Here is a 24,824-nt window from a genome sequence, read left to right as displayed (position 1 = left end):
TGTGTGATGCTCTGGCGTGAGTGTGTGACGCTCTGGTGTGAGTGTGTGACGCTCTGGTGTGAGTGTGTGACGCTCTGGTGTGAGTGTGTGATGCTCTGGCGTGAGTGTGTGATGCTCTGGTGTGAGTGTGTGATGCTCTGGTGTGAGTGTGTGATGCTCTGGTGTGAGTGTGTGATGCTCTGGCGTGAGTGTGTGACGCTCTGGTGTGAGTGTGTGATGCTCTGGCGTGAGTGTGTGACGCTCTGGTGTGAGTGTGTGATGCTCTGGTGTGAGTGTGTGATGCTCTGGTGTGAGTGTGTGATGCTCTGGTGTGAGTGTGTGATGCTCTGGTGTCTGGTGTGAGTGTGTGACGCTCTGGTGTGAGTGTGTGACGCTCTGGTGTGAGTGTGTGATGCTCTGGTGTGAGTGTGTGACGCTCTGGTGTGAGTGTGTGACGCTCTGGTGTGAGTGTGTGACGCTCTGGTGTGAGTGTGTGACGCTCTGGTGTGAGTGTGTGACGCTCTGGTGTGAGTGTGTGATGCTCTGGTGTGAGTGTGTGATGCTCTGGTGTGAGTGTGTGATGCTCTGGTGTGAGTGTGTGATGCTCTGGCGTGAGTGTGTGATGCTCTGGCGTGAGTGTGTGATGCTCTGGCGTGAGTGTGTGATGCTCTGGCGTGAGTGTGTGATGCTCTGGCGTGAGTGTGTGACGCTCTGGTGTGAGTGTGTGATGCTCTGGCGTGAGTGTGTGACGCTCTGGTGTGAGTGTGTGACGCTCTGGTGTGAGTGTGTGACGCTCTGGTGTGAGTGTGTGACGCTCTGGCGTGAGTGTGTGATGCTCTGGCGTGAGTGTGTGATGCTCTGGTGTGAGTGTGTGATGCTCTGGCGTGAGTGTGTGATGCTCTGGTGTGAGTGTGTGATGCTCTGGTGTGAGTGTGTGATGCTCTGGCGTGAGTGTGTGATGCTCTGGTGTGAGTGTGTGATGCTCTGGTGTGAGTGTGTGATGCTCTGGCGTGAGTGTGTGATGCTCTGGTGTGAGTGTGTGATGCTCTGGTGTGAGTGTGTGATGCTCTGGTGTGAGTGTGTGATGCTCTGGTGTGAGTGTGTGATGCTCTGGCGTGAGTGTGTGACGCTCTGGTGTGAGTGTGTGACGCTCTGGCGTGAGTGTGTGACGCTCTGGTGTGAGTGTGTGACGCTCTGGCGTGAGTGTGTGACGCTCTGGCGTGAGTGTGTGATGCTCTGGCGTGAGTGTGTGATGCTCTGGCGTGAGTGTGTGATGCTCTGGTGTGAGTGTGTGATGCTCTGGTGTGAGTGTGTGATGCTCTGGCGTGAGTGTGTGATGCTCTGGTGTGAGTGTGTGATGCTCTGGTGTGAGTGTGTGATGCTCTGGTGTGAGTGTGTGATGCTCTGGCGTGAGTGTGTGATGCTCTGGTGTGAGTGTGTGACGCTCTGGTGTGAGTGTGTGATGCTCTGGCGTGAGTGTGTGACGCTCTGGCGTGAGTGTGTGACGCTCTGGTGTGAGTGTGTGATGCTCTGGCGTGAGTGTGTGATGCTCTGGTGTGAGTGTGTGATGCTCTGGCGTGAGTGTGTGATGCTCTGGTGTGAGTGTGTGATGCTCTGGCGTGAGTGTGTGATGCTCTGGTGTGAGTGTGTGATGCTCTGGTGTGAGTGTGTGATGCTCTGGCGTGAGTGTGTGATGCTCTGGCGTGAGTGTGTGATGCTCTGGCGTGAGTGTGTGACGCTCTGGTGTGAGTGTGTGATGCTCTGGTGTGAGTGTGTGATGCTCTGGTGTGAGTGTGTGATGCTCTGGCGTGAGTGTGTGACGCTCTGGCGTGAGTGTGTGACGCTCTGGCGTGAGCGTGTGACGCTCTGGTGTGAGTGTGTGATGCTCTGGCGTGAGTGTGTGACGCTCTGGCGTGAGTGTGTGACGCTCTGGTGTGAGTGTGTGATGCTCTGGCGTGAGTGTGTGACGCTCTGGCGTGAGTGTGTGACGCTCTGGCGTGAGTGTGTGACGCTCTGGTGTGAGTGTGTGATGCTCTGGCGTGAGTGTGTGACGCTCTGGCGTGAGTGTGTGATGCTCTGGTGTGAGTGTGTGATGCTCTGGTGTGAGTGTGTGATGCTCTGGTGTGAGTGTGTGATGCTCTGGTGTGAGTGTGTGACGCTCTGGTGTGAGTGTGTGACGCTCTGGTGTGAGTGTGTGATGCTCTGGTGTGAGTGTGTGATGCTCTGGTGTGAGTGTGTGACGCTCTGGTGTGAGTGTGTGACGCTCTGGTGTGAGTGTGTGATGCTCTGGTGTGAGTGTGTGATGCTCTGGCGTGAGTGTGTGATGCTCTGGTGTGAGTGTGTGATGCTCTGGTGTGAGTGTGTGATGCTCTGGCGTGAGTGTGTGATGCTCTGGCGTGAGTGTGTGATGCTCTGGTGTGAGTGTGTGATGCTCTGGTGTGAGTGTGTGATGCTCTGGTGTGAGTGTGTGATGCTCTGGCGTGAGTGTGTGATGCTCTGGTGTGAGTGTGTGACGCTCTGGTGTGAGTGTGTGACGCTCTGGTGTGAGTGTGTGATGCTCTGGCGTGAGTGTGTGATGCTCTGGTGTGAGTGTGTGATGCTCTGGTGTGAGTGTGTGATGCTCTGGTGTGAGTGTGTGATGCTCTGGTGTGAGTGTGTGATGCTCTGGCGTGAGTGTGTGATGCTCTGGTGTGAGTGTGTGATGCTCTGGCGTGAGTGTGTGATGCTCTGGTGTGAGTGTGTGACGCTCTGGTGTGAGTGTGTGACGCTCTGGTGTGAGTGTGTGATGCTCTGGCGTGAGTGTGTGATGCTCTGGTGTGAGTGTGTGATGCTCTGGTGTGAGTGTGTGATGCTCTGGTGTGAGTGTGTGATGCTCTGGCGTGAGTGTGTGACGCTCTGGCGTGAGTGTGTGATGCTCTGGCGTGAGTGTGTGATGCTCTGGCGTGAGTGTGTGATGCTCTGGCGTGAGTGTGTGATGCTCTGGTGTGAGTGTGTGATGCTCTGGTGTGAGTGTGTGATGCTCTGGCGTTGAGTGTGTGATGCTCTGGTGTGAGTGTGTGATGCTCTGGCGTGAGTGTGTGATGCTCTGGCGTGAGTGTGTGACGCTCTGGCGTGAGTGTGTGATGCTCTGGCGTGAGTGTGTGATGCTCTGGTGTGAGTGTGTGATGCTCTGGCGTGAGTGTGTGATGCTCTGGCGTGAGTGTGTGACGCTCTGGCGTGAGTGTGTGATGCTCTGGCGTGAGTGTGTGATGCTCTGGCGTGAGTGTGTGATGCTCTGGCGTGAGTGTGTGATGCTCTGGCGTGAGTGTGTGATGCTCTGGTGTGAGTGTGTGATGCTCTGGTGTGAGTGTGTGATGCTCTGGCGTTGAGTGTGTGATGCTCTGGTGTGAGTGTGTGATGCTCTGGTGTGAGTGTGTGATGCTCTGGTGTGAGTGTGTGATGCTCTGGTGTGAGTGTGTGATGCTCTGGCGTGAGTGTGTGATGCTCTGGTGTGAGTGTGTGATGCTCTGGCGTGAGTGTGTGATGCTCTGGCGTGAGTGTGTGATGCTCTGGTGTGAGTGTGTGATGCTCTGGTGTGAGTGTGTGATGCTCTGGCGTGAGTGTGTGATGCTCTGGCGTGAGTGTGTGATGCTCTGGTGTGAGTGTGTGATGCTCTGGTGTGAGTGTGTGACGCTCTGGTGTGAGTGTGTGATGCTCTGGTGTGAGTGTGTGATGCTCTGGCGTGAGTGTGTGATGCTCTGGTGTGAGTGTGTGATGCTCTGGTGTGAGTGTGTGATGCTCTGGTGTGAGTGTGTGATGCTCTGGTGTGAGTGTGTGATGCTCTGGTGTGAGTGTGTGATGCTCTGGTGTGAGTGTGTGATGCTCTGGCGTGAGTGTGTGATGCTCTGGTGTGAGTGTGTGATGCTCTGGTGTGAGTGTGTGATGCTCTGGTGTGAGTGTGTGATGCTCTGGTGTGAGTGTGTGATGCTCTGGTGTGAGTGTGTGATGCTCTGGTGTGAGTGTGTGATGCTCTGGCGTGAGTGTGTGATGCTCTGGTGTGAGTGTGTGATGCTCTGGTGTGAGTGTGTGATGCTCTGGCGTGAGTGTGTGATGCTCTGGTGTGAGTGTGTGATGCTCTGGTGTGAGTGTGTGATGCTCTGGCGTGAGTGTGTGATGCTCTGGCGTGAGTGTGTGATGCTCTGGTGTGAGTGTGTGATGCTCTGGCGTGAGTGTGTGATGCTCTGGCGTGAGTGTGTGATGCTCTGGTGTGAGTGTGTGATGCTCTGGCGTGAGTGTGTGATGCTCTGGTGTGAGTGTGTGATGCTCTGGCGTGAGTGTGTGATGCTCTGGTGTGAGTGTGTGATGCTCTGGCGTGAGTGTGTGACGCTCTGGTGTGAGTGTGTGATGCTCTGGTGTGAGTGTGTGACGCTCTGGTGTGAGTGTGTGATGCTCTGGCGTGAGTGTGTGATGCTCTGGTGTGAGTGTGTGATGCTCTGGTGTGAGTGTGTGATGCTCTGGTGTGAGTGTGTGATGCTCTGGCGTGAGTGTGTGATGCTCTGGTGTGAGTGTGTGATGCTCTGGCGTGAGTGTGTGATGCTCTGGTGTGAGTGTGTGACGCTCTGGTGTGAGTGTGTGATGCTCTGGCGTGAGTGTGTGATGCTCTGGTGTGAGTGTGTGATGCTCTGGCGTGAGTGTGTGATGCTCTGGTGTGAGTGTGTGATGCTCTGGCGTGAGTGTGTGATGCTCTGGTGTGAGTGTGTGATGCTCTGGCGTGAGTGTGTGATGCTCTGGTGTGAGTGTGTGACGCTCTGGTGTGAGTGTGTGATGCTCTGGCGTGAGTGTGTGATGCTCTGGTGTGAGTGTGTGACGCTCTGGTGTGAGTGTGTGATGCTCTGGCGTGAGTGTGTGATGCTCTGGTGTGAGTGTGTGACGCTCTGGTGTGAGTGTGTGATGCTCTGGCGTGAGTGTGTGATGCTCTGGTGTGAGTGTGTGACGCTCTGGTGTGAGTGTGTGATGCTCTGGTGTGAGTGTGTGATGCTCTGGCGTGAGTGTGTGATGCTCTGGTGTGAGTGTGTGACGCTCTGGTGTGAGTGTGTGATGCTCTGGTGTGAGTGTGTGAGGCTCTGGTGTGAGTGTGTGACGCTCTGGCGTGAGTGTGTGATGCTCTGGTGTGAGTGTGTGACGCTCTGGTGTGAGTGTGTGATGCTCTGGTGTGAGTGTGTGACGCTCTGGTGTGAGTGTGTGATGCTCTGGTGTGAGTGTGTGAGGCTCTGGTGTGAGTGTGTGATGCTCTGGTGTGAGTGTGTGATGCTCTGGTGTGAGTGTGTGATGCTCTGGTGTGAGTGTGTGATGCTCTGGTGTGAGTGTGTGACGCTCTGGCGTGAGTGTGTGATGCTCTGGTGTGAGTGTGTGACGCTCTGGTGTGAGTGTGTGATGCTCTGGTGTGAGTGTGTGACGCTCTGGTGTGAGTGTGTGATGCTCTGGCGTGAGTGTGTGAGGCTCTGGCGTGAGTGTGTGACGCTCTGGTGTGAGTGTGTGATGCTCTGGTGTGAGTGTGTGATGCTCTGGCGTGAGTGTGTGATGCTCTGGCGTGAGTGTGTGATGCTCTGGCGTGAGTGTGTGATGCTCTGGTGTGAGTGTGTGACGCTCTGGTGTGAGTGTGTGACGCTCTGGCGTGAGTGTGTGACGCTCTGGCGTGAGTGTGTGATGCTCTGGCGTGAGTGTGTGATGCTCTGGTGTGAGTGTGTGATGCTCTGGTGTGAGTGTGTGATGCTCTGGTGTGAGTGTGTGATGCTCTGGTGTGAGTGTGTGATGCTCTGGTGTGAGTGTGTGATGCTCTGGTGTGAGTGTGTGATGCTCTGGTGTGAGTGTGTGACGCTCTGGCGTGAGTGTGTGATGCTTTGGTGTGAGTGTGTGACGCTCTGATGTGAGTGTGTGATGCTCTGGCGTGAGTGTGTGACGCTCTGGCGTGAGTGTGTGATGCTCTGGTGTGAGTGTGTGACGCTCTGGCGTGAGTGTGTGACGCTCTGGTGTGAGTGTGTGACGCTCTGGTGTGAGTGTGTGACGCTCTGGCGTGAGTGTGTGACGCTCTGGCGTGAGTGTGTGATGCTCTGGCGTGAGTGTGTGATGCTCTGGCGTGAGTGTGTGATGCTCTGGTGTGAGTGTGTGATGCTCTGGTGTGAGTGTGTGATGCTCTGGCGTGAGTGTGTGACGCTCTGGTGTGAGTGTGTGACGCTCTGGCGTGAGTGTGTGATGCTCTGGCGTGAGTGTGTGACGCTCTGGTGTGAGTGTGTGACGCTCTGGCGTGAGTGTGTGACGCTCTGGCGTGAGTGTGTGATGCTCTGGCGTGAGTGTGTGATGCTCTGGCGTGAGTGTGTGATGCTCTGGTGTGAGTGTGTGATGCTCTGGTGTGAGTGTGTGATGCTCTGGTGTGAGTGTGTGATGCTCTGGTGTGAGTGTGTGATGCTCTGGCGTGAGTGTGTGATGCTCTGGTGTGAGTGTGTGATGCTCTGGTGTGAGTGTGTGATGCTCTGGTGTGAGTGTGTGATGCTCTGGTGTGAGTGTGTGACGCTCTGGTGTGAGTGTGTGACGCTCTGGCGTGAGTGTGTGACGCTCTGGCGTGAGTGTGTGATGCTCTGGCGTGAGTGTGTGATGCTCTGGTGTGAGTGTGTGATGCTCTGGTGTGAGTGTGTGATGCTCTGGTGTGAGTGTGTGATGCTCTGGTGTGAGTGTGTGATGCTCTGGTGTGAGTGTGTGATGCTCTGGCGTGAGTGTGTGACGCTCTGATGTGAGTGTGTGATGCTCTGGCGTGAGTGTGTGATGCTCTGGCGTGAGTGTGTGACGCTCTGGCGTGAGTGTGTGATGCTCTGGTGTGAGTGTGTGATGCTCTGGCGTGAGTGTGTGATGCTCTGGCGTGAGTGTGTGACGCTCTGGCGTGAGTGTGTGATGCTCTGGTGTGAGTGTGTGACGCTCTGGCGTGAGTGTGTGACGCTCTGGTGTGAGTGTGTGACGCTCTGGTGTGAGTGTGTGACGCTCTGGCGTGAGTGTGTGACGCTCTGGCGTGAGTGTGTGATGCTCTGGCGTGAGTGTGTGATGCTCTGGCGTGAGTGTGTGATGCTCTGGTGTGAGTGTGTGATGCTCTGGTGTGAGTGTGTGATGCTCTGGTGTGAGTGTGTGATGCTCTGGTGTGAGTGTGTGATGCTCTGGCGTGAGTGTGTGACGCTCTGGTGTGAGTGTGTGACGCTCTGGCGTGAGTGTGTGATGCTCTGGCGTGAGTGTGTGACGCTCTGGTGTGAGTGTGTGACGCTCTGGCGTGAGTGTGTGACGCTCTGGCGTGAGTGTGTGATGCTCTGGCGTGAGTGTGTGATGCTCTGGCGTGAGTGTGTGATGCTCTGGTGTGAGTGTGTGATGCTCTGGTGTGAGTGTGTGACGCTCTGGCGTGAGTGTGTGATGCTCTGGCGTGAGTGTGTGATGCTCTGGCGTGAGTGTGTGATGCTCTGGTGTGAGTGTGTGATGCTCTGGTGTGAGTGTGTGATGCTCTGGTGTGAGTGTGTGATGCTCTGGTGTGAGTGTGTGATGCTCTGGCGTGAGTGTGTGACGCTCTGGTGTGAGTGTGTGACGCTCTGGCGTGAGTGTGTGATGCTCTGGCGTGAGTGTGTGACGCTCTGGTGTGAGTGTGTGACGCTCTGGCGTGAGTGTGTGACGCTCTGGCGTGAGTGTGTGATGCTCTGGCGTGAGTGTGTGATGCTCTGGCGTGAGTGTGTGATGCTCTGGTGTGAGTGTGTGATGCTCTGGCGTGAGTGTGTGATGCTCTGGTGTGAGTGTGTGATGCTCTGGTGTGAGTGTGTGACGCTCTGGCGTGAGTGTGTGATGCTCTGGCGTGAGTGTGTGACGCTCTGGTGTGAGTGTGTGACGCTCTGGCGTGAGTGTGTGACGCTCTGGCGTGAGTGTGTGATGCTCTGGCGTGAGTGTGTGATGCTCTGGCGTGAGTGTGTGATGCTCTGGTGTGAGTGTGTGATGCTCTGGTGTGAGTGTGTGATGCTCTGGTGTGAGTGTGTGATGCTCTGGTGTGAGTGTGTGATGCTCTGGTGTGAGTGTGTGATGCTCTGGTGTGAGTGTGTGACGCTCTGGTGTGAGTGTGTGACGCTCTGGTGTGAGTGTGTGACGCTCTGGTGTGAGTGTGTGATGCTCTGGTGTGAGTGTGTGATGCTCTGGCGTGAGTGTGTGATGCTCTGGCGTGAGTGTGTGATGCTCTGGTGTGAGTGTGTGATGCTCTGGTGTGAGTGTGTGATGCTCTGGTGTGAGTGTGTGATGCTCTGGCGTGAGTGTGTGACGCTCTGGTGTGAGTGTGTGATGCTCTGGCGTGAGTGTGTGACGCTCTGGCGTGAGTGTGTGACGCTCTGGTGTGAGTGTGTGACGCTCTGGTGTGAGTGTGTGACGCTCTGGTGTGAGTGTGTGACGCTCTGGTGTGAGTGTGTGACGCTCTGGTGTGAGTGTGTGACGCTCTGGTGTGAGTGTGTGATGCTCTGGCGTGAGTGTGTGATGCTCTGGTGTGAGTGTGTGATGCTCTGGTGTGAGTGTGTGATGCTCTGGTGTGAGTGTGTGATGCTCTGGCGTGAGTGTGTGACGCTCTGGTGTGAGTGTGTGATGCTCTGGCGTGAGTGTGTGACGCTCTGGTGTGAGTGTGTGACGCTCTGGTGTGAGTGTGTGACGCTCTGGTGTGAGTGTGTGATGCTCTGGCGTGAGTGTGTGATGCTCTGGTGTGAGTGTGTGATGCTCTGGTGTGAGTGTGTGATGCTCTGGTGTGAGTGTGTGATGCTCTGGCGTGAGTGTGTGACGCTCTGGTGTGAGTGTGTGATGCTCTGGCGTGAGTGTGTGACGCTCTGGTGTGAGTGTGTGATGCTCTGGTGTGAGTGTGTGATGCTCTGGTGTGAGTGTGTGATGCTCTGGTGTGAGTGTGTGATGCTCTGGTGTCTGGTGTGAGTGTGTGACGCTCTGGTGTGAGTGTGTGACGCTCTGGTGTGAGTGTGTGATGCTCTGGTGTGAGTGTGTGACGCTCTGGTGTGAGTGTGTGACGCTCTGGTGTGAGTGTGTGACGCTCTGGTGTGAGTGTGTGACGCTCTGGTGTGAGTGTGTGACGCTCTGGTGTGAGTGTGTGATGCTCTGGTGTGAGTGTGTGATGCTCTGGTGTGAGTGTGTGATGCTCTGGTGTGAGTGTGTGATGCTCTGGCGTGAGTGTGTGATGCTCTGGCGTGAGTGTGTGATGCTCTGGCGTGAGTGTGTGATGCTCTGGCGTGAGTGTGTGATGCTCTGGCGTGAGTGTGTGACGCTCTGGTGTGAGTGTGTGATGCTCTGGCGTGAGTGTGTGACGCTCTGGTGTGAGTGTGTGACGCTCTGGTGTGAGTGTGTGACGCTCTGGTGTGAGTGTGTGACGCTCTGGCGTGAGTGTGTGATGCTCTGGCGTGAGTGTGTGATGCTCTGGTGTGAGTGTGTGATGCTCTGGCGTGAGTGTGTGATGCTCTGGTGTGAGTGTGTGATGCTCTGGTGTGAGTGTGTGATGCTCTGGCGTGAGTGTGTGATGCTCTGGTGTGAGTGTGTGATGCTCTGGTGTGAGTGTGTGATGCTCTGGCGTGAGTGTGTGATGCTCTGGTGTGAGTGTGTGATGCTCTGGTGTGAGTGTGTGATGCTCTGGTGTGAGTGTGTGATGCTCTGGTGTGAGTGTGTGATGCTCTGGCGTGAGTGTGTGACGCTCTGGTGTGAGTGTGTGACGCTCTGGCGTGAGTGTGTGACGCTCTGGTGTGAGTGTGTGACGCTCTGGCGTGAGTGTGTGACGCTCTGGCGTGAGTGTGTGATGCTCTGGCGTGAGTGTGTGATGCTCTGGCGTGAGTGTGTGATGCTCTGGTGTGAGTGTGTGATGCTCTGGTGTGAGTGTGTGATGCTCTGGCGTGAGTGTGTGATGCTCTGGTGTGAGTGTGTGATGCTCTGGTGTGAGTGTGTGATGCTCTGGTGTGAGTGTGTGATGCTCTGGCGTGAGTGTGTGATGCTCTGGTGTGAGTGTGTGACGCTCTGGTGTGAGTGTGTGATGCTCTGGCGTGAGTGTGTGACGCTCTGGCGTGAGTGTGTGACGCTCTGGTGTGAGTGTGTGATGCTCTGGCGTGAGTGTGTGATGCTCTGGTGTGAGTGTGTGATGCTCTGGCGTGAGTGTGTGATGCTCTGGTGTGAGTGTGTGATGCTCTGGCGTGAGTGTGTGATGCTCTGGCGTGAGTGTGTGATGCTCTGGCGTGAGTGTGTGACGCTCTGGCGTGAGTGTGTGACGCTCTGGTGTGAGTGTGTGATGCTCTGGCGTGAGTGTGTGATGCTCTGGCGTGAGTGTGTGATGCTCTGGCGTGAGTGTGTGACGCTCTGGTGTGAGTGTGTGATGCTCTGGTGTGAGTGTGTGATGCTCTGGTGTGAGTGTGTGATGCTCTGGCGTGAGTGTGTGACGCTCTGGCGTGAGTGTGTGACGCTCTGGCGTGAGCGTGTGACGCTCTGGTGTGAGTGTGTGATGCTCTGGCGTGAGTGTGTGACGCTCTGGCGTGAGTGTGTGACGCTCTGGTGTGAGTGTGTGATGCTCTGGCGTGAGTGTGTGACGCTCTGGCGTGAGTGTGTGACGCTCTGGCGTGAGTGTGTGACGCTCTGGTGTGAGTGTGTGATGCTCTGGCGTGAGTGTGTGACGCTCTGGCGTGAGTGTGTGATGCTCTGGTGTGAGTGTGTGATGCTCTGGTGTGAGTGTGTGATGCTCTGGTGTGAGTGTGTGATGCTCTGGTGTGAGTGTGTGACGCTCTGGTGTGAGTGTGTGACGCTCTGGTGTGAGTGTGTGATGCTCTGGTGTGAGTGTGTGATGCTCTGGTGTGAGTGTGTGACGCTCTGGTGTGAGTGTGTGACGCTCTGGTGTGAGTGTGTGATGCTCTGGTGTGAGTGTGTGATGCTCTGGCGTGAGTGTGTGATGCTCTGGTGTGAGTGTGTGATGCTCTGGTGTGAGTGTGTGATGCTCTGGCGTGAGTGTGTGATGCTCTGGCGTGAGTGTGTGATGCTCTGGTGTGAGTGTGTGATGCTCTGGTGTGAGTGTGTGATGCTCTGGCGTGAGTGTGTGATGCTCTGGTGTGAGTGTGTGATGCTCTGGTGTGAGTGTGTGATGCTCTGGTGTGAGTGTGTGATGCTCTGGCGTGAGTGTGTGATGCTCTGGCGTGAGTGTGTGATGCTCTGGTGTGAGTGTGTGATGCTCTGGTGTGAGTGTGTGATGCTCTGGCGTGAGTGTGTGATGCTCTGGTGTGAGTGTGTGATGCTCTGGCGTGAGTGTGTGATGCTCTGGTGTGAGTGTGTGATGCTCTGGTGTGAGTGTGTGATGCTCTGGTGTGAGTGTGTGACGCTCTGGTGTGAGTGTGTGATGCTCTGGCGTGAGTGTGTGATGCTCTGGCGTGAGTGTGTGATGCTCTGGTGTGAGTGTGTGACGCTCTGGTGTGAGTGTGTGATGCTCTGGCGTGAGTGTGTGACGCTCTGGTGTGAGTGTGTGATGCTCTGGTGTGAGTGTGTGACGCTCTGGTGTGAGTGTGTGATGCTCTGGTGTGAGTGTGTGATGCTCTGGTGTGAGTGTGTGATGCTCTGGTGTGAGTGTGTGACGCTCTGGCGTGAGTGTGTGATGCTCTGGCGTGAGTGTGTGACGCTCTGGTGTGAGTGTGTGATGCTCTGGTGTGAGTGTGTGATGCTCTGGCGTGAGTGTGTGATGCTCTGGCGTGAGTGTGTGATGCTCTCGTGTGAGTGTGTGATGCTCTGGCGTGAGTGTGTGACGCTCTGGCGTGAGTGTGTGATGCTCTGGCGTGAGTGTGTGACGCTCTGGTGTGAGTGTGTGATGCTCTGGTGTGAGTGTGTGATGCTCTGGCGTGAGTGTGTGATGCTCTGGCGTGAGTGTGTGATGCTCTCGTGTGAGTGTGTGATGCTCTGGCGTGAGTGTGTGATGCTCTGGTGTGAGTGTGTGACGCTCTGGCGTGAGTGTGTGACGCTCTGGCGTGAGTGTGTGATGCTCTGGCGTGAGTGTGTGATGCTCTGGCGTGAGTGTGTGATGCTCTGGCGTGAGTGTGTGATGCTCTGGCGTGAGTGTGTGATGCTCTGGTGTGAGTGTGTGATGCTCTGGTGTGAGTGTGTGATGCTCTGGTGTGAGTGTGTGATGCTCTGGTGTGAGTGTGTGACGCTCTGGTGTGAGTGTGTGACGCTCTGGCGTGAGTGTGTGATGCTCTGGCGTGAGTGTGTGACGCTCTGGCGTGAGTGTGTGACGCTCTGGCGTGAGTGTGTGATGCTCTGGCGTGAGTGTGTGATGCTCTGGCGTGAGTGTGTGATGCTCTGGTGTGAGTGTGTGATGCTCTGGTGTGAGTGTGTGATGCTCTGGTGTGAGTGTGTGATGCTCTGGCGTGAGTGTGTGACGCTCTGGTGTGAGTGTGTGATGCTCTGGCGTGAGTGTGTGACGCTCTGGCGTGAGTGTGTGATGCTCTGGCGTGAGTGTGTGACGCTCTGGCGTGAGTGTGTGACGCTCTGGCGTGAGTGTGTGATGCTCTGGCGTGAGTGTGTGATGCTCTGGCGTGAGTGTGTGATGCTCTGGTGTGAGTGTGTGATGCTCTGGTGTGAGTGTGTGATGCTCTGGTGTGAGTGTGTGATGCTCTGGCGTGAGTGTGTGATGCTCTGGTGTGAGTGTGTGATGCTCTGGCGTGAGTGTGTGATGCTCTGGTGTGAGTGTGTGATGCTCTGGTGTGAGTGTGTGATGCTCTGGCGTGAGTGTGTGATGCTCTGGTGTGAGTGTGTGATGCTCTGGCGTGAGTGTGTGACGCTCTGGTGTGAGTGTGTGACGCTCTGGCGTGAGTGTGTGATGCTCTGGCGTGAGTGTGTGATGCTCTGGCGTGAGTGTGTGATGCTCTGGCGTGAGTGTGTGACGCTCTGGTGTGAGTGTGTGACGCTCTGGCGTGAGTGTGTGATGCTCTGGCGTGAGTGTGTGATGCTCTGGCGTGAGTGTGTGATGCTCTGGCGTGAGTGTGTGATGCTCTGGCGTGAGTGTGTGATGCTCTGGCGTGAGTGTGTGATGCTCTGGCGTGAGTGTGTGATGCTCTCGTGTGAGTGTGTGATGCTCTGGTGTGAGTGTGTGATGCTCTGGTGTGAGTGTGTGATGCTCTGGCGTGAGTGTGTGACGCTCTGGTGTGAGTGTGTGATGCTCTGGTGTGAGTGTGTGATGCTCTGGTGTGAGTGTGTGATGCTCTGGTGTGAGTGTGTGATGCTCTGGTGTGAGTGTGTGATGCTCTGGCGTGAGTGTGTGATGCTCTGGTGTGAGTGTGTGATGCTCTCGTGTGAGTGTGTGATGCTCTGGTGTGAGTGTGTGATGCTCTGGTGTGAGTGTGTGATGCTCTGGTGTGAGTGTGTGATGCTCTGGTGTGAGTGTGTGATGCTCTGGTGTGAGTGTGTGATGCTCTGGCGTGAGTGTGTGATGCTCTGGCGTGAGTGTGTGATGCTCTCGTGTGAGTGTGTGATGCTCTGGTGTGAGTGTGTGATGCTCTGGTGTGAGTGTGTGATGCTCTGGCGTGAGTGTGTGATGCTCTGGTGTGAGTGTGTGATGCTCTGGTGTGAGTGTGTGATGCTCTGGCGTGAGTGTGTGACGCTCTGGCGTGAGTGTGTGATGCTCTGGCGTGAGTGTGTGATGCTCTGGCGTGAGTGTGTGATGCTCTGGCGTGAGTGTGTGATGCTCTGGCGTGAGTGTGTGATGCTCTCGTGTGAGTGTGTGATGCTCTGGCGTGAGTGTGTGATGCTCACCGATGAGTGTGCTGGTGTGCCTGAAGGCGCGCACCTGCGAGTCGGCCAGACCCGTGAGCAGAGCGATGAGTGACGAGAAGAGGAAGTCGTCGTACAGGAGAGTGTGGCGGCATCCGCGGACCAGCAGAGACACAAACTCACACACACCCTCGCGAAAGTGACGCCACTGAGGGCCGAGCGACACCAGCGGATAACTGACCGAGTCCTGCAGCGAGAGAGTTAGTGAGAGAGAGAGTGAGTGGGTGTGTGTGAGAGAGTGAGAGAGAGTGAGTGAGTGTGTGTGTGTGTCAGTGAGTGAGTGGATGAGTGAGCGTGTGTTTGAGAGAGTGTGTGAGTGTGTGTGTGTGAGAGTGAGTGAGAGAGAGAGAGAGTGAGTGAGTGAGTGTGTGTGTGTGTGTGTGTGTGTCAGTGAGTGAGTGAGTGTGAGAGTGAGTGAGAGAGAGAGTGAGTGAGTGTGTGTGTGTGTGTGTGTGTGTCAGTGAGTGAGTGAGTGTGAGAGTGAGTGAGAGAGAGAGTGAGTGAGTGTGTGTGTGTGTGTGTGTGTGTCAGTGAGTGAGTGAGTGTGTAAGCACAATCCTTCATGGTTCCTTCACACTTTTTAAAGTCAAATTTAAGGCTTTTTAGACCTTTTTAAGACCTGAAGAAATCAAAATGAAACCATACATTAGGGGTGTGCAATATTGACAAAAATATCACAATATGTTCAACGTTTTGTGGATAATGATTAGATGATATTTTACTGATTGTGTTTTTGTGCTGGTGCACGGCTGCTTTAGGCCTGTTGTTGACAGCAGACTCACACATATATTCATATGTTCATATTCTATGCAGTGGTCAGTTCACAGCAGTGACAGAAATTAATATTTTTATTAAAGGGCAATATTTGCAACCTTAAATTGATTTCCAGGGGCATTTTCACCTATATATGGACATTTTTTCAAAAACTATTATGTATATTAGTTATGCATCACCATTTATGTCAAATACTAGTACTAATTATACTTATTTATACAATAATACTTAATTCTACAACAATTATACAGTATACTGTTGTTAGCAGTCCAATTAAATCATTCAATCAAAATCCATCTTTGCAGTGCAGCGGTGACACAGAAGAGGCATCAGAAGTGGCATTAATATTTACACTCCATTTACAATTGGCAAGGCATAAATAAAGCTGAGATAGCTGTTTTAAAAAAAAAAAAATCAATATTCAATATTTAAATATGAAATGATTTCTAATTTCAACGTTTTAATGAAAGGGTACTTTAAATATGAAACTAAAACTGCCAGACAGTAGGCGGCGGCAACCAATGTTGTTTTCATCAACAATGACCAAATTATTTAGTTGACGCACTTTTTTTAATGATAACGCGACAATGACTAGCTAAAGGTGACTAAAACATTACGAGACATTTTCGAGTTTTCGTTAACGAGATGAGACGGAACGAAATTGATTATAAGTCTCTCTTTTTTTCAGTAGAAAAGAAATTATGTTTTTTGAGGAAAACATTTCAGGATTTCTCCACAGTGGACTTCAACGGTGACCAAACGGTTTGATGTCCAAATCCATGCAGTTTCAAACGGCTCTGCACGACCCCAGCTGAGGAACAGGGTCTCATCTAGCGAAACCATCGGCCATTTTCTAAAACAAATAAAAATGGATATACTTTTTAACCACAATTGTTGGTCTTGTGCTGGTCTGCGACGCGCCAGGTATTGTGTCATCACGGTGGAAAGGTCACGCTGGACGTAGGCGGAAGCACCACCCCATTGTTTTAAACGTCCAGGATACGCACTCGAAAGGAACATTTTAAACAACAAACTGACACAAAGACATAAATGTCATTCAAAATACAATAAAATTTGAACGATCCTCCTCCACGCTTGTAAACAATGGGGCGGTGCTTGCGCCTACGTCCAGCGTGACCTTCTGCAAACTGATTATGGATCGTTTTAAACTATTGTGTCGCCAGACACACAGCACATCTGCTGACCCGTGTGTGTGAACCCTAACGCTGCGATTCCCTCTGACCCGAGGAACATGTGACCCGTAAGGGGAATATATAATGCGGCCTCTGACCTCGTTAAAATCTTTGGTCAGGTGACTGATGATGTCAGCGTTCTGCAGGCTGCTGAACATCTCTCTGGTGACGACACCTGAAACACAACAGAGGCGGTTCGCTGCAGAACACACAGATATCATCGTGTGTGTGTGTGTGTGTGTGTGTGTGTGTGTGTGACGTCACCTTTGCAGCCGCTGCACTGAACAATGAAGTTGATGAGCTCCAGAAGCCCCGCCTCCCGGTCACGCCTGTACTCGTCCAGCCAATCATCTGTCACCGTCTGGGAGGAACAGCTAATCAGAGCAAGGAACACACTGAACACACACACACTGGACACTGAACACACACTGGACACAGACCACACTGCACACACACTGCACACACACTGCACACACACTGCACACACACTGCACACACACTGCACACACACTGCACACACACTGCACACACACTGCACACACACTGGACACACACTGGACACACAAGCCAAGTCACCTTTATTTATATAGCGCTTTTACAATACAGATTGTGTCAAAGCAGCTTCATGTGATAACATGAAAATAACACAACAAGTTTGTTTCTAGAAGAAAATTGCATCAATGTCCACCTTAAAGTAAGGCAGATCAATCATATTGTTGAATATTAAATGTCCCCAACTAAGCAAGCCAAAACTCAAAGCAACAGTGGCAAGGAACCGCAACTCCATCAGGGACAGAATGGAGAAGAACCCCTCAGGAGAACCCAGACTCAGTCGGGGCCGGTTCTCCTCTGGCCAATGAAAGAACAGTGATTACAAAACAAATCGGATCGAAACATTAAGAGAATTGTCCACAACATTAAGAGTTTGGAGATCGCAGTAGACGTGCAGGACTATAATGCGTTCAGAGCTCGCTCAAGTACTGGAGATAAACCATTCAGTGCTTTAGAAGTGATCAGCAATATTTTAACATGTATACGATGTTTATGAGATTGGTATCAAAGAGCAAACACACACACACACACACACACACACACACACACACACAGGTTACTAACCGACGACAAAGACTTAACAGAGCAGCCATCGAGTGTTAGACAGTATTCAAGGTTATTACAAGGTTAAAACTTTATTACTTAAGTTTTTTTGTCCAATAATTAGAATCTCTGTTTTTTCAGAATTTAGTAGTAGGAAATTACTAGTCATCCAGTTTTTATATCAGCTATGCATTCCGTTAATTTTGTGAATTGGTAAGTTTCGTTAGGTTTTGAAGAAATATACAGCTGTTCAGCATAACAGTGAAAGCTAATTCCATGTTTCCAAATGATATCTCCTAATGAATTTAAAGGGTAAGTAAAGGCTGACTCCACCCACTGGCAATGCCAACTAGCCTCTCCCTATGGAGGATCCCTGTCCCACTCCACAGATAAAGCAGTGTGAGTTTGCTTCGCGTCCATACCCTGAAGTGATAAAACAAAATTCTGTATCAAATTTATAGACAAGACAAGTAGTTTGTTCAGGCATGAGGGATTTATAAACCTGAGCTCATATATTCAAACACACATAACTATAGAATCAATTCTTAATGCGCATGTGAACGCCATCAGCGTTTATCACAGGTTCAGTTTAAAGTCTGTTTAGAGACATTCATATACATTATTGCCCTACAGTTACTGTAAATCCGGCCTCTAGTTCAGAAACGCCAGAGGAGAACTGACCCTGACTGAGCCTGGGCTCTACTAAGGTTTTTATTTTTCTCCTTTAGGTCACCTGATGGAGTTTTAGGACACCTTTAGGTCACCTGATGGAGTTTTAGGACATCTTTAGGTCACCTGATGGAGTTTTAGGACACCTTTAGGTCACCTGATGGAGTTTTAGGACATCTTTAGGTCACCTGATGGAGTTTTAGGACACCTTTAGGTCACCTGATGGAGTTTTAGGACATCTTTAGGTCACCTGATGGAGTTTTAGGACACCTTTAGGTCACCTGATGGAGTTTTAGGACACCTTTAGGTCACCTGATGGAGTTTTAGGACATCTTTAGGTCACCTGATGGAGTTTTAGGACACCTTTAGGTCGCCTGATGGAGTTTAGGACACCTTTAGGTCACCTGATGGAGTTTTAGGACACCTTTAGGTCACCTGATGGAGTTTTAGGACACCTTTAGGTCACCTGATGGAGTTTTAGGACATCTTTAGGTCACCTGATGGAGTTTTAGGACACCTTTAGGTCACCTGATGGAGTTTTAGGACACCTTTAGGTCACCTGATGGAGTTTTAGGACACCTTTAGGTCACCTGATGGAGTTTTAGGACATCTTTAGGTCACCTGATGGAGTTTTAGGACACCTTTAGGTCACCTGATGGAGTTTTAGGACACCTTTAGGTCACCTGATGGAGTTTTAGGACATCTTTAGGTCACCTGATGGAGTTTTAGGACATCTTTAGGTCACCTGATGGAGTTTTTCGATATTCAAATGAATGAACCCATCAGTAATCCCCTTGATCAGCTCTACGAAACGTGGATGTTTTTCCACTAAGAAACGAACATTGTTATTATGTTTTGATTGATGTGAAGCTGCTTTGATGTAATCTATATTGAGAAAAGCGCTATATAAATATACTTGACTTGACACTGAACACACACTGCACACACACTGGACAGTTGCACACACACTGGAAACTGAATACACACTGCACACACACTGGACAAACTGCACACACACACTTGACACTGCACCCTCGGTGTGTATGTCTCACCTGCAGCGCACTACGGCCCGACCGCACGGCCTCGTACAGGTGAGACGCAGAGGTGTGTGTGTGGCCCTCTGGGATCTCTGATTGGCTGTCCTTCGAAGCCTGTGATTGGCTGGAGCTCGAACCGCTGACTGACGGAGGATGAACCTCCTGAGGAGACTTCAGAGAAACAGAGGAGTTCCAACACGTGTGTGTGTGTGTGTGTGTGTGTGTGTGTGTGTGTGTGTGTGTGTGTGTGAGAGAATGAAAGAGAGTCTGTGTGTGTGTGTGTGTATGTCTGTGTGTATGAGAGTGTGTGTGTGTGTGTGTGTTTGAGAGTGAGTGAGTGAGTGAGTGAGTGTGTGTGTGTGTGTGTGTGTGTGTGTGTGTGTGTGTGTGTGTGTGTGTGTGTGCTCACAGTTGCTCCCCGTGTCGAGGTCAGTTTTCTCCCAGAGGTTTTCAGTTGAAACTCAAAGTCACTTCCGGTCAAAGAGATGTCGTCGTCGTCCCCTGAACTGCGTCACACACACAAACACACGATCAAACGACGGAACGACATCAGAGTTCATATGTGTGTGTGTTTGTCTGTGTGTGTAAGTGAGTACCTGTACAGCTCCGACTCATCCATGCTGCTGCTGGTCTGCAGATAAACACACACTCGTTATTGATCACATGCAGTTATTGATGTGTTCTGATCGATCAGCAACAGGTTTGAGTTCCAACAGCAGAAACTGATCCTGAACACACACACACACACACACTACAAATCACAGCGTGGAGAGAGTGACGCGAGGTGCTTCTCTGTCACCCTGAGGATCGAACCTCACAGGTGTGTGTGTGTGTGTGTGTCTATTCCACACACAGGATCACAACAGGAACGTGTCAAACAACTATGCTAAATAACTTCTGAATCATTTTGTTATTTTAAACTGGTTTCCAGAATGGAACTAGTGGAGAGAACTGGTTCGTGGACTTCCTTTCACTGCTCCACTCATGTGTGGGAAACCCTCACACTAGAGCTTCTAAAAAACCACATGACGTGAACATGACAGAAACACACACAACGCCGCTCGATGAATCGACGTCTTCTGGAACAAACGGACAGGTGTGTGTAAGATAATAATATTGTATAGCATGTCTTCTGTGTTGAGCTGCTCCTGTTGCCTGTGATGCAATAGTTAGGGTTAGCTATAGTGTTCTCGTGCGGCAGAGATGAGTTAGGGTTACATATGAAAGATACTCATGTGTCGCCACCTACTGGTCTAAACATGCAACAACACTGAACAAATCTTTTTGGTGAAAGTAGTCCAAAATAATGAGATTAATCTAAATTTGCATCACTACTTGACATCATAAACGTCAGCATTTTGTGAAGCATCACTAGGCAGCATGAGATGGCACACTTCACTCCTATAGTGGCCTGGCGATCTTCCTCGAGTCTGCAGACAGCAGTGTGTGACTGGAGGAGTGTGTCCAAAGACTCCAAACCTGCTGCAAACTCACAGTTCTGATAAATAAGTCGGCAAAAAAAAATTAGTAATTAAACGTTTTTACTTCCGGCGAGATTCTGAAGTGTGCATATGATGAGCACTTTACAATCCTGAGGCCACGGATCGCGAACTCTCTTGAAGGAGTACTTACTTTGCGAGAGCTAAAAAGTAAATAAAAAACGATAAATAAAAAACTAAAAAGAATGTAACGTTTATCGTAACTGACATTCGCCACGTTGGCCGTTTGTCATGTGACCTTTGCGTCAGTTGCGTCGCTTTAGTGACGTTCATAAATCCGGTCTAATCTTTCTTTATATATCTTACTAACGTTACGTTTTTGCAAAATTGTATTGGTCAAGTTTTACACCGTCATTCACTCTCGAGGATTATTAACGTTACTTCATCAGTTAAAACTGCTCTCAGCCATTCAAACCTACAGTGATTGAACACTAACGAATGAGTAAAACATGACAAACAAAGCAAAAAAATCCCTCCACACACAAAAATACTGATCAAACCATCCGTTAACATTAACCGATGCAAAACCAACATGAGAAAACCGCAAAAGCTTTTACCTGACAAAATCTGAATTTTTGAAGTAAATTTAATTTAAACTCGATAATCTGTCCGAAGAAAGTCTCTCAACTCCGAATCAGTTAATGGACAACGTCGGTAGAATCCCAAGTATTGATCACTATCGGAAGAAAACTGTAATGTGAAGTTATTGATCTGTCTGTGACAGACTGATAGATCGCGCGCAAATCCTCCAGAGGTCAAGGCTAAGAAACATATCTGTGAGATGATTGGCTGGTGACTTGGCCGTCTGGAAGATGATTGGTTAATGCCTGAACAGAGTCAAGTCACAAGGCATAGCAACCGTTGTTTGTGCACTCCTTGATTAATTAATTAATTTCTTTATTACATTCTTGATCGTTGGCAAAGTCTCAAAATGTTTCTTATTGTTTTTTTTTATTTTAAATTGTTTTTATATTCGTACTGAATTATTGACTAGATGATGATAAGCTGGCAGCGATCAGCGAGTCACGTGTTTATCCTGATAATTGGAAAAACATTCTGACTTTCTTTTACTGTCTATGCGTTCTGAGACTATATTGTTCTAGTGATGTATTATGTACAGTATGCTAATAATAATTCTAATGTGAATAAAACTTTGATACTAACATTGCATTCTCGCTATTGAGCAAAAAGTATCGGTTCAGAATTGTGTATTTAGGGACATTCTAAAACGCTTAACGTGGCTTACTAAAACAGTAATATTAAAAGACCAAACTCAGTAAACATCTTTAATAAGCTCATACTAATAAGCTAGATTATGTGCAAGCCACGTTATGCCTTTTCTAATAGCGGTTTTCTATGGGAGAAAAATATGCTTAACGTGTTATTAAACGCGTTGCATTCATATTCTGGGCTCATTTATTTTTTTGCACATAGTATAGCTTATTAATATGATGTTTACTGAGTTTGGTCTTTAAATATTACTCTCTTAGTACAGTTAGCCACGTTAAAGGTCCTATATGTAACTTTTTTTATAAAACGAATGCTTTTTTATTGCCGGTGTTTGAAGGGGTTGTAATCACACATTGCAATGATCCACTTTTCGGGTTTTGCTATTACCTCTGAAGGCCAATATTCATATTTATATGTGAAGTCTGCGGGTCGGATTTCCTGCGAAATCCATCAGATGTGACGTGCATGCGCGCTCCCGAGCCTCTCTATCCTTACAGTCAACCACGCGACCAACGGCACTTCAGCTGACGACATGGAGTCTGATAAAAGGCGTATGATAGAGCAAGTCTCAAATTTAAATACTAGGTACAATCATTGATGATAAACTTTCCTTCCAAGACAATGTGGATTTTATACATAAGAAAACTAGACAGCGTTTAAGTCTACTTAGGAAGTTCAGAAATTTTGACATTGAAAGGAGGATCTTAACCATTGTTTATAGATCAATGACTGAAAGTGTTTTAACTTATAATATTGTTTCATGGTATGGTAATCTTACAGTGAAACAGAAGAATAAACGAACACTAGTAATCAATGAAGCAAATAAACGTTTAAGACGTGTTTGAGATCTTTTCCTCAGGATGAAAATAAAAGGGGATGAAGTTTCTGGAATGTGTTGCGTCTGCAAAGCTGGTTTTATTAGCAGCTTTTAAAGTTTCAGCTTGGTGGAAAACATCTGTTTTTAACTAAGCAGAGAATAATCCGGGCGACAGCCGCTCAATAATGAATGCTGTCAGTCTGAGTCGTTTACATATAAAACTGTCGACAAGTTCAGTCTTATCCGAAACTTGCACTCGCTCTGTGTTTAATGTTTTATTGTTGGTGTGTGTGGTTAAAGCTGAGCCCGCGGCCGTGGGCGGGGCTTCAGCGCGGATCTGACCAATAGTCGGGCGAGCTGGAATGATTGACAGGTGCCGGGCGAGCAGAGAGTATAAAGCCTGTGTCGACTCAGTGATGGGAGAGATGATCTGAGATACTCTAGTCGCTTCAGTCCATGAGTTTACTCTTCTGTTACACAGGTCATGATGTCTGCGCTGAAACTGCTGTTCTTCTGCCTCCTGCCATGTGAGTTTCTATTCTATTCTATTCTATTCTATTCTATTCTATTCTATTCTATTCATTACATTTTGTTAACTTACATTTATTAATTTAGCTGACGCTTTTATCCAAAGCGACTTACAATTGCTGTATATGTCAGAGGTCGCACGCCTCTGGAGAACAAGGGGTCAAGTGTCGTGCTCAGGGACACATTGCTCTCACAGTGGATTCGAATTCTGTTCTGTTCTGTTCTGTTCACTTTAATCATGTGCCGTGTCTTATTTATCAATATAAGCAAAAAATATTGTGTCCATATCTGTACCTCTTGAGGGTGAATTGTTGACTGTTTCCAGGTCAGCTGGAGGCCAGGTCTCTGATGGACGTCCTCCACCAGGACGGTGAGCAGCTCTATAACAGCAATGACATGGGTTAGGGTTAGGGTTAGCTTCACACACACACACACACACACACACAGGTGTGTTCTGGAGGGATGGACGTTCCCTCTGTTTCTTTTGGTATAATTGATTCACAAGCTCTGTAACATATCAGTTTTTTTTATTTTTTTTATTTGATTTATTTATTAATTTTACATGATTTACATTGTCATTTATGTATGTTGGGTTGCTGTATTGGGACTTGTTAAGTCAAGTGTTTTATAAGTGTTTACAATTCTAAACCCAATACAAATATTTGAGTAATAATGTTCCTTTTGGTATCAGTTTGCAATAGTCAAATGCAGTTGAAAAGAATGTATTACATTTAAATATTTAAAATACATGCAATATTACTGAAACGTACAGTAGTAATGATTTTTTACAGATAAAAATGATGAATTATCCTCAACTTCATGCCAACCGTTTTATTTCCTAAGATACAGAAAAGATGTTAATGCTTCATCTGTGTGTGTGTGTGTGTGTTAGATGTTGCTTCAGTCAGTATGGACTCCACCAAGGCGAATGAGTTCCTGTCCGGTTCGCGACCCAAACGCAGCGCTGATCCCCGCTGGCACCGGCAGACTCCAGACTTCCAGGCGTATTACCGATATTACAGCAGCATCGGGCACACCGAGGGGGTAAGACACACACACACACACACTTCACACACACTTCACACACAGACAAACCCAACTGAATAATATATCATTGTGCGGTATATGGATTCAGTGATGATACACTGAAGAAAATTTTCCAAATTTTACAGTCGTCAACATTTGAAGTAGATCAGACCCTTTCATCAAAGTTATTCATGAATTTTGAAGAACACGTTCTCGTCTTGTTGAAATGTTGACTAATGTATTTATAATATACATTTTCACAGTATATATTTTATCTTGATATATGAAAATATAAAGCTGTCCCTCATATTTCTCCATGTAAAGCCCCTTTCTCTCCCGCAGCTGTACGAGATCGACCGGATCCGGATGTTGTACCAGCAGATGAGGCACCTGGAGCACGTCTACGGGCCCAACGCCGCCCAGTACCAGAACAAACTGGGCCTTCCGGTTCTGCCACCGCTTCCCAAGTGTGACCCTGCCAAAGACAAGGGGTGTAAGCAGGCTCCGCCCCCCGCCCCAGTTAAAGGCCAGGCTCCGCCCCCCGCCCCAGTTAAAGGCCAGGCTCCGCCCCTCTCTCAGGCTGATGTGGTGTATCTGTGCAACAGTAAAGATCCGCTGTGTAAACCACACATCGTGTACATGCCCACCGGAGCCGTGCCGGTGCTGTGCGACCCACGCTACCACCCCACCTGTGGTCTGGAGGCCCCGCCCCCTGCCCCGCCCCCGTCCAGAACACCTGAGCTGGCCCCGCCCCCTCCGCCCGCTCCCATGGTCTTCAAGGGCATGGAGTTCGACTGCGACCCGTACTGGGACCCCGACTGCCTGATCGACCACCCGCCGCAGCCCGTGAAGGGGAAGGTTCTGGTTCCGGCTCCGGCTCCGGAAGACGACGATCCGGATCCGCTTCCCGTCAGCAAGAAACACGCGTATCCGTATTATTACTCCCACCCTCATCCCTACAACTACCGGTCTGAGCTCTACGACCCGCTCCGGCACGCCTATCCTTCCGCCGACGCGTAGACGAGTCCACACACACCGGGTCATTTCAATGTGTGTTTCATGCTGCATAATCATGTTCAGAAACATCAATAAAACAGTAAACCAGTTTGAAGTGGAGGGAATGGTTGTGTTGTGTTTCAGGAAGCAGACGCTC

At 49.9% G+C, this 24,824-nt stretch overlaps 2 protein-coding genes across 5 annotated transcripts in view; one reads left to right on the top strand and one right to left on the bottom strand.

Annotated features, from left to right (window-relative positions):
- The window catches only part of stag3 (STAG3 cohesin complex component), an 87,016-nt gene extending 66,177 nt beyond the window's left edge, over nucleotides 1–20,839 (bottom strand). For 3 of the 4 annotated variants that reach the window (XM_089135180.1, XM_089135181.1, XM_089135183.1), the window contains exons 1-7: nucleotides 20,628–20,839; nucleotides 19,168–19,202; nucleotides 18,981–19,077; nucleotides 18,587–18,742; nucleotides 16,035–16,131; nucleotides 15,869–15,945; nucleotides 13,786–13,990 (exon numbers count right to left, since the gene is read on the bottom strand). In XM_089135180.1, the coding sequence (XP_088991306.1) occupies nucleotides 13,786–13,990; nucleotides 15,869–15,945; nucleotides 16,035–16,131; nucleotides 18,587–18,742; nucleotides 18,981–19,077; nucleotides 19,168–19,190 (655 nt within the window). In that variant the 5' untranslated portion in view covers nucleotides 19,191–19,202; nucleotides 20,628–20,839. Of the gene's footprint in view, nucleotides 1–13,785; nucleotides 13,991–15,868; nucleotides 15,946–16,034; nucleotides 16,132–18,586; nucleotides 18,743–18,980; nucleotides 19,078–19,167; nucleotides 19,300–20,627 lie in introns of all 4 variants that reach the window. The other variant, XM_089135182.1, reaches the window with a different exon arrangement.
- Nucleotides 20,840–22,508: 1,669 nt separating this feature from the next.
- and4 (actinodin4) lies at nucleotides 22,509–24,782 on the top strand. The gene is made up of 4 exons (XM_039655008.2): nucleotides 22,509–22,644; nucleotides 22,971–23,015; nucleotides 23,538–23,689; nucleotides 24,014–24,782. The coding sequence occupies exons 1-4, from the start codon at nucleotides 22,602–22,604 to the stop codon at nucleotides 24,689–24,691; spliced, it is 918 nt and encodes a 305-aa protein (XP_039510942.2). The 5' UTR covers nucleotides 22,509–22,601; the 3' UTR covers nucleotides 24,692–24,782.
- The last annotated feature ends 42 nt before the right edge of the window (nucleotides 24,783–24,824 follow it).

Source organism: Pimephales promelas, chromosome 9 (assembly GCF_988280905.1).
Source record: "Pimephales promelas chromosome 9, fPimPro1.hap1.1, whole genome shotgun sequence".
NCBI lineage: Eukaryota > Metazoa > Chordata > Actinopteri > Cypriniformes > Leuciscidae > Pimephales > Pimephales promelas.
This window is presented reverse-complemented; position numbering and strand designations above follow the sequence as displayed.

Bases quoted from the DNA above. Each gene is read 5' to 3' on its own strand.
- and4 (XM_039655008.2), top strand. From the start codon at position 22,602: ATGATGTCTGCGCTGAAACTGCTGTTCTTCTGCCTCCTGCCAT. The intron at 22,645-22,970 runs GTGAGTTTCTAT...GACTGTTTCCAG, and splicing joins GTTCTTCTGCCTCCTGCCAT to GTCAGCTGGAGGCCAGGTCT. The intron at 23,016-23,537 runs GTGAGCAGCTCT...TGTGTGTGTTAG, and splicing joins GGACGTCCTCCACCAGGACG to ATGTTGCTTCAGTCAGTATG.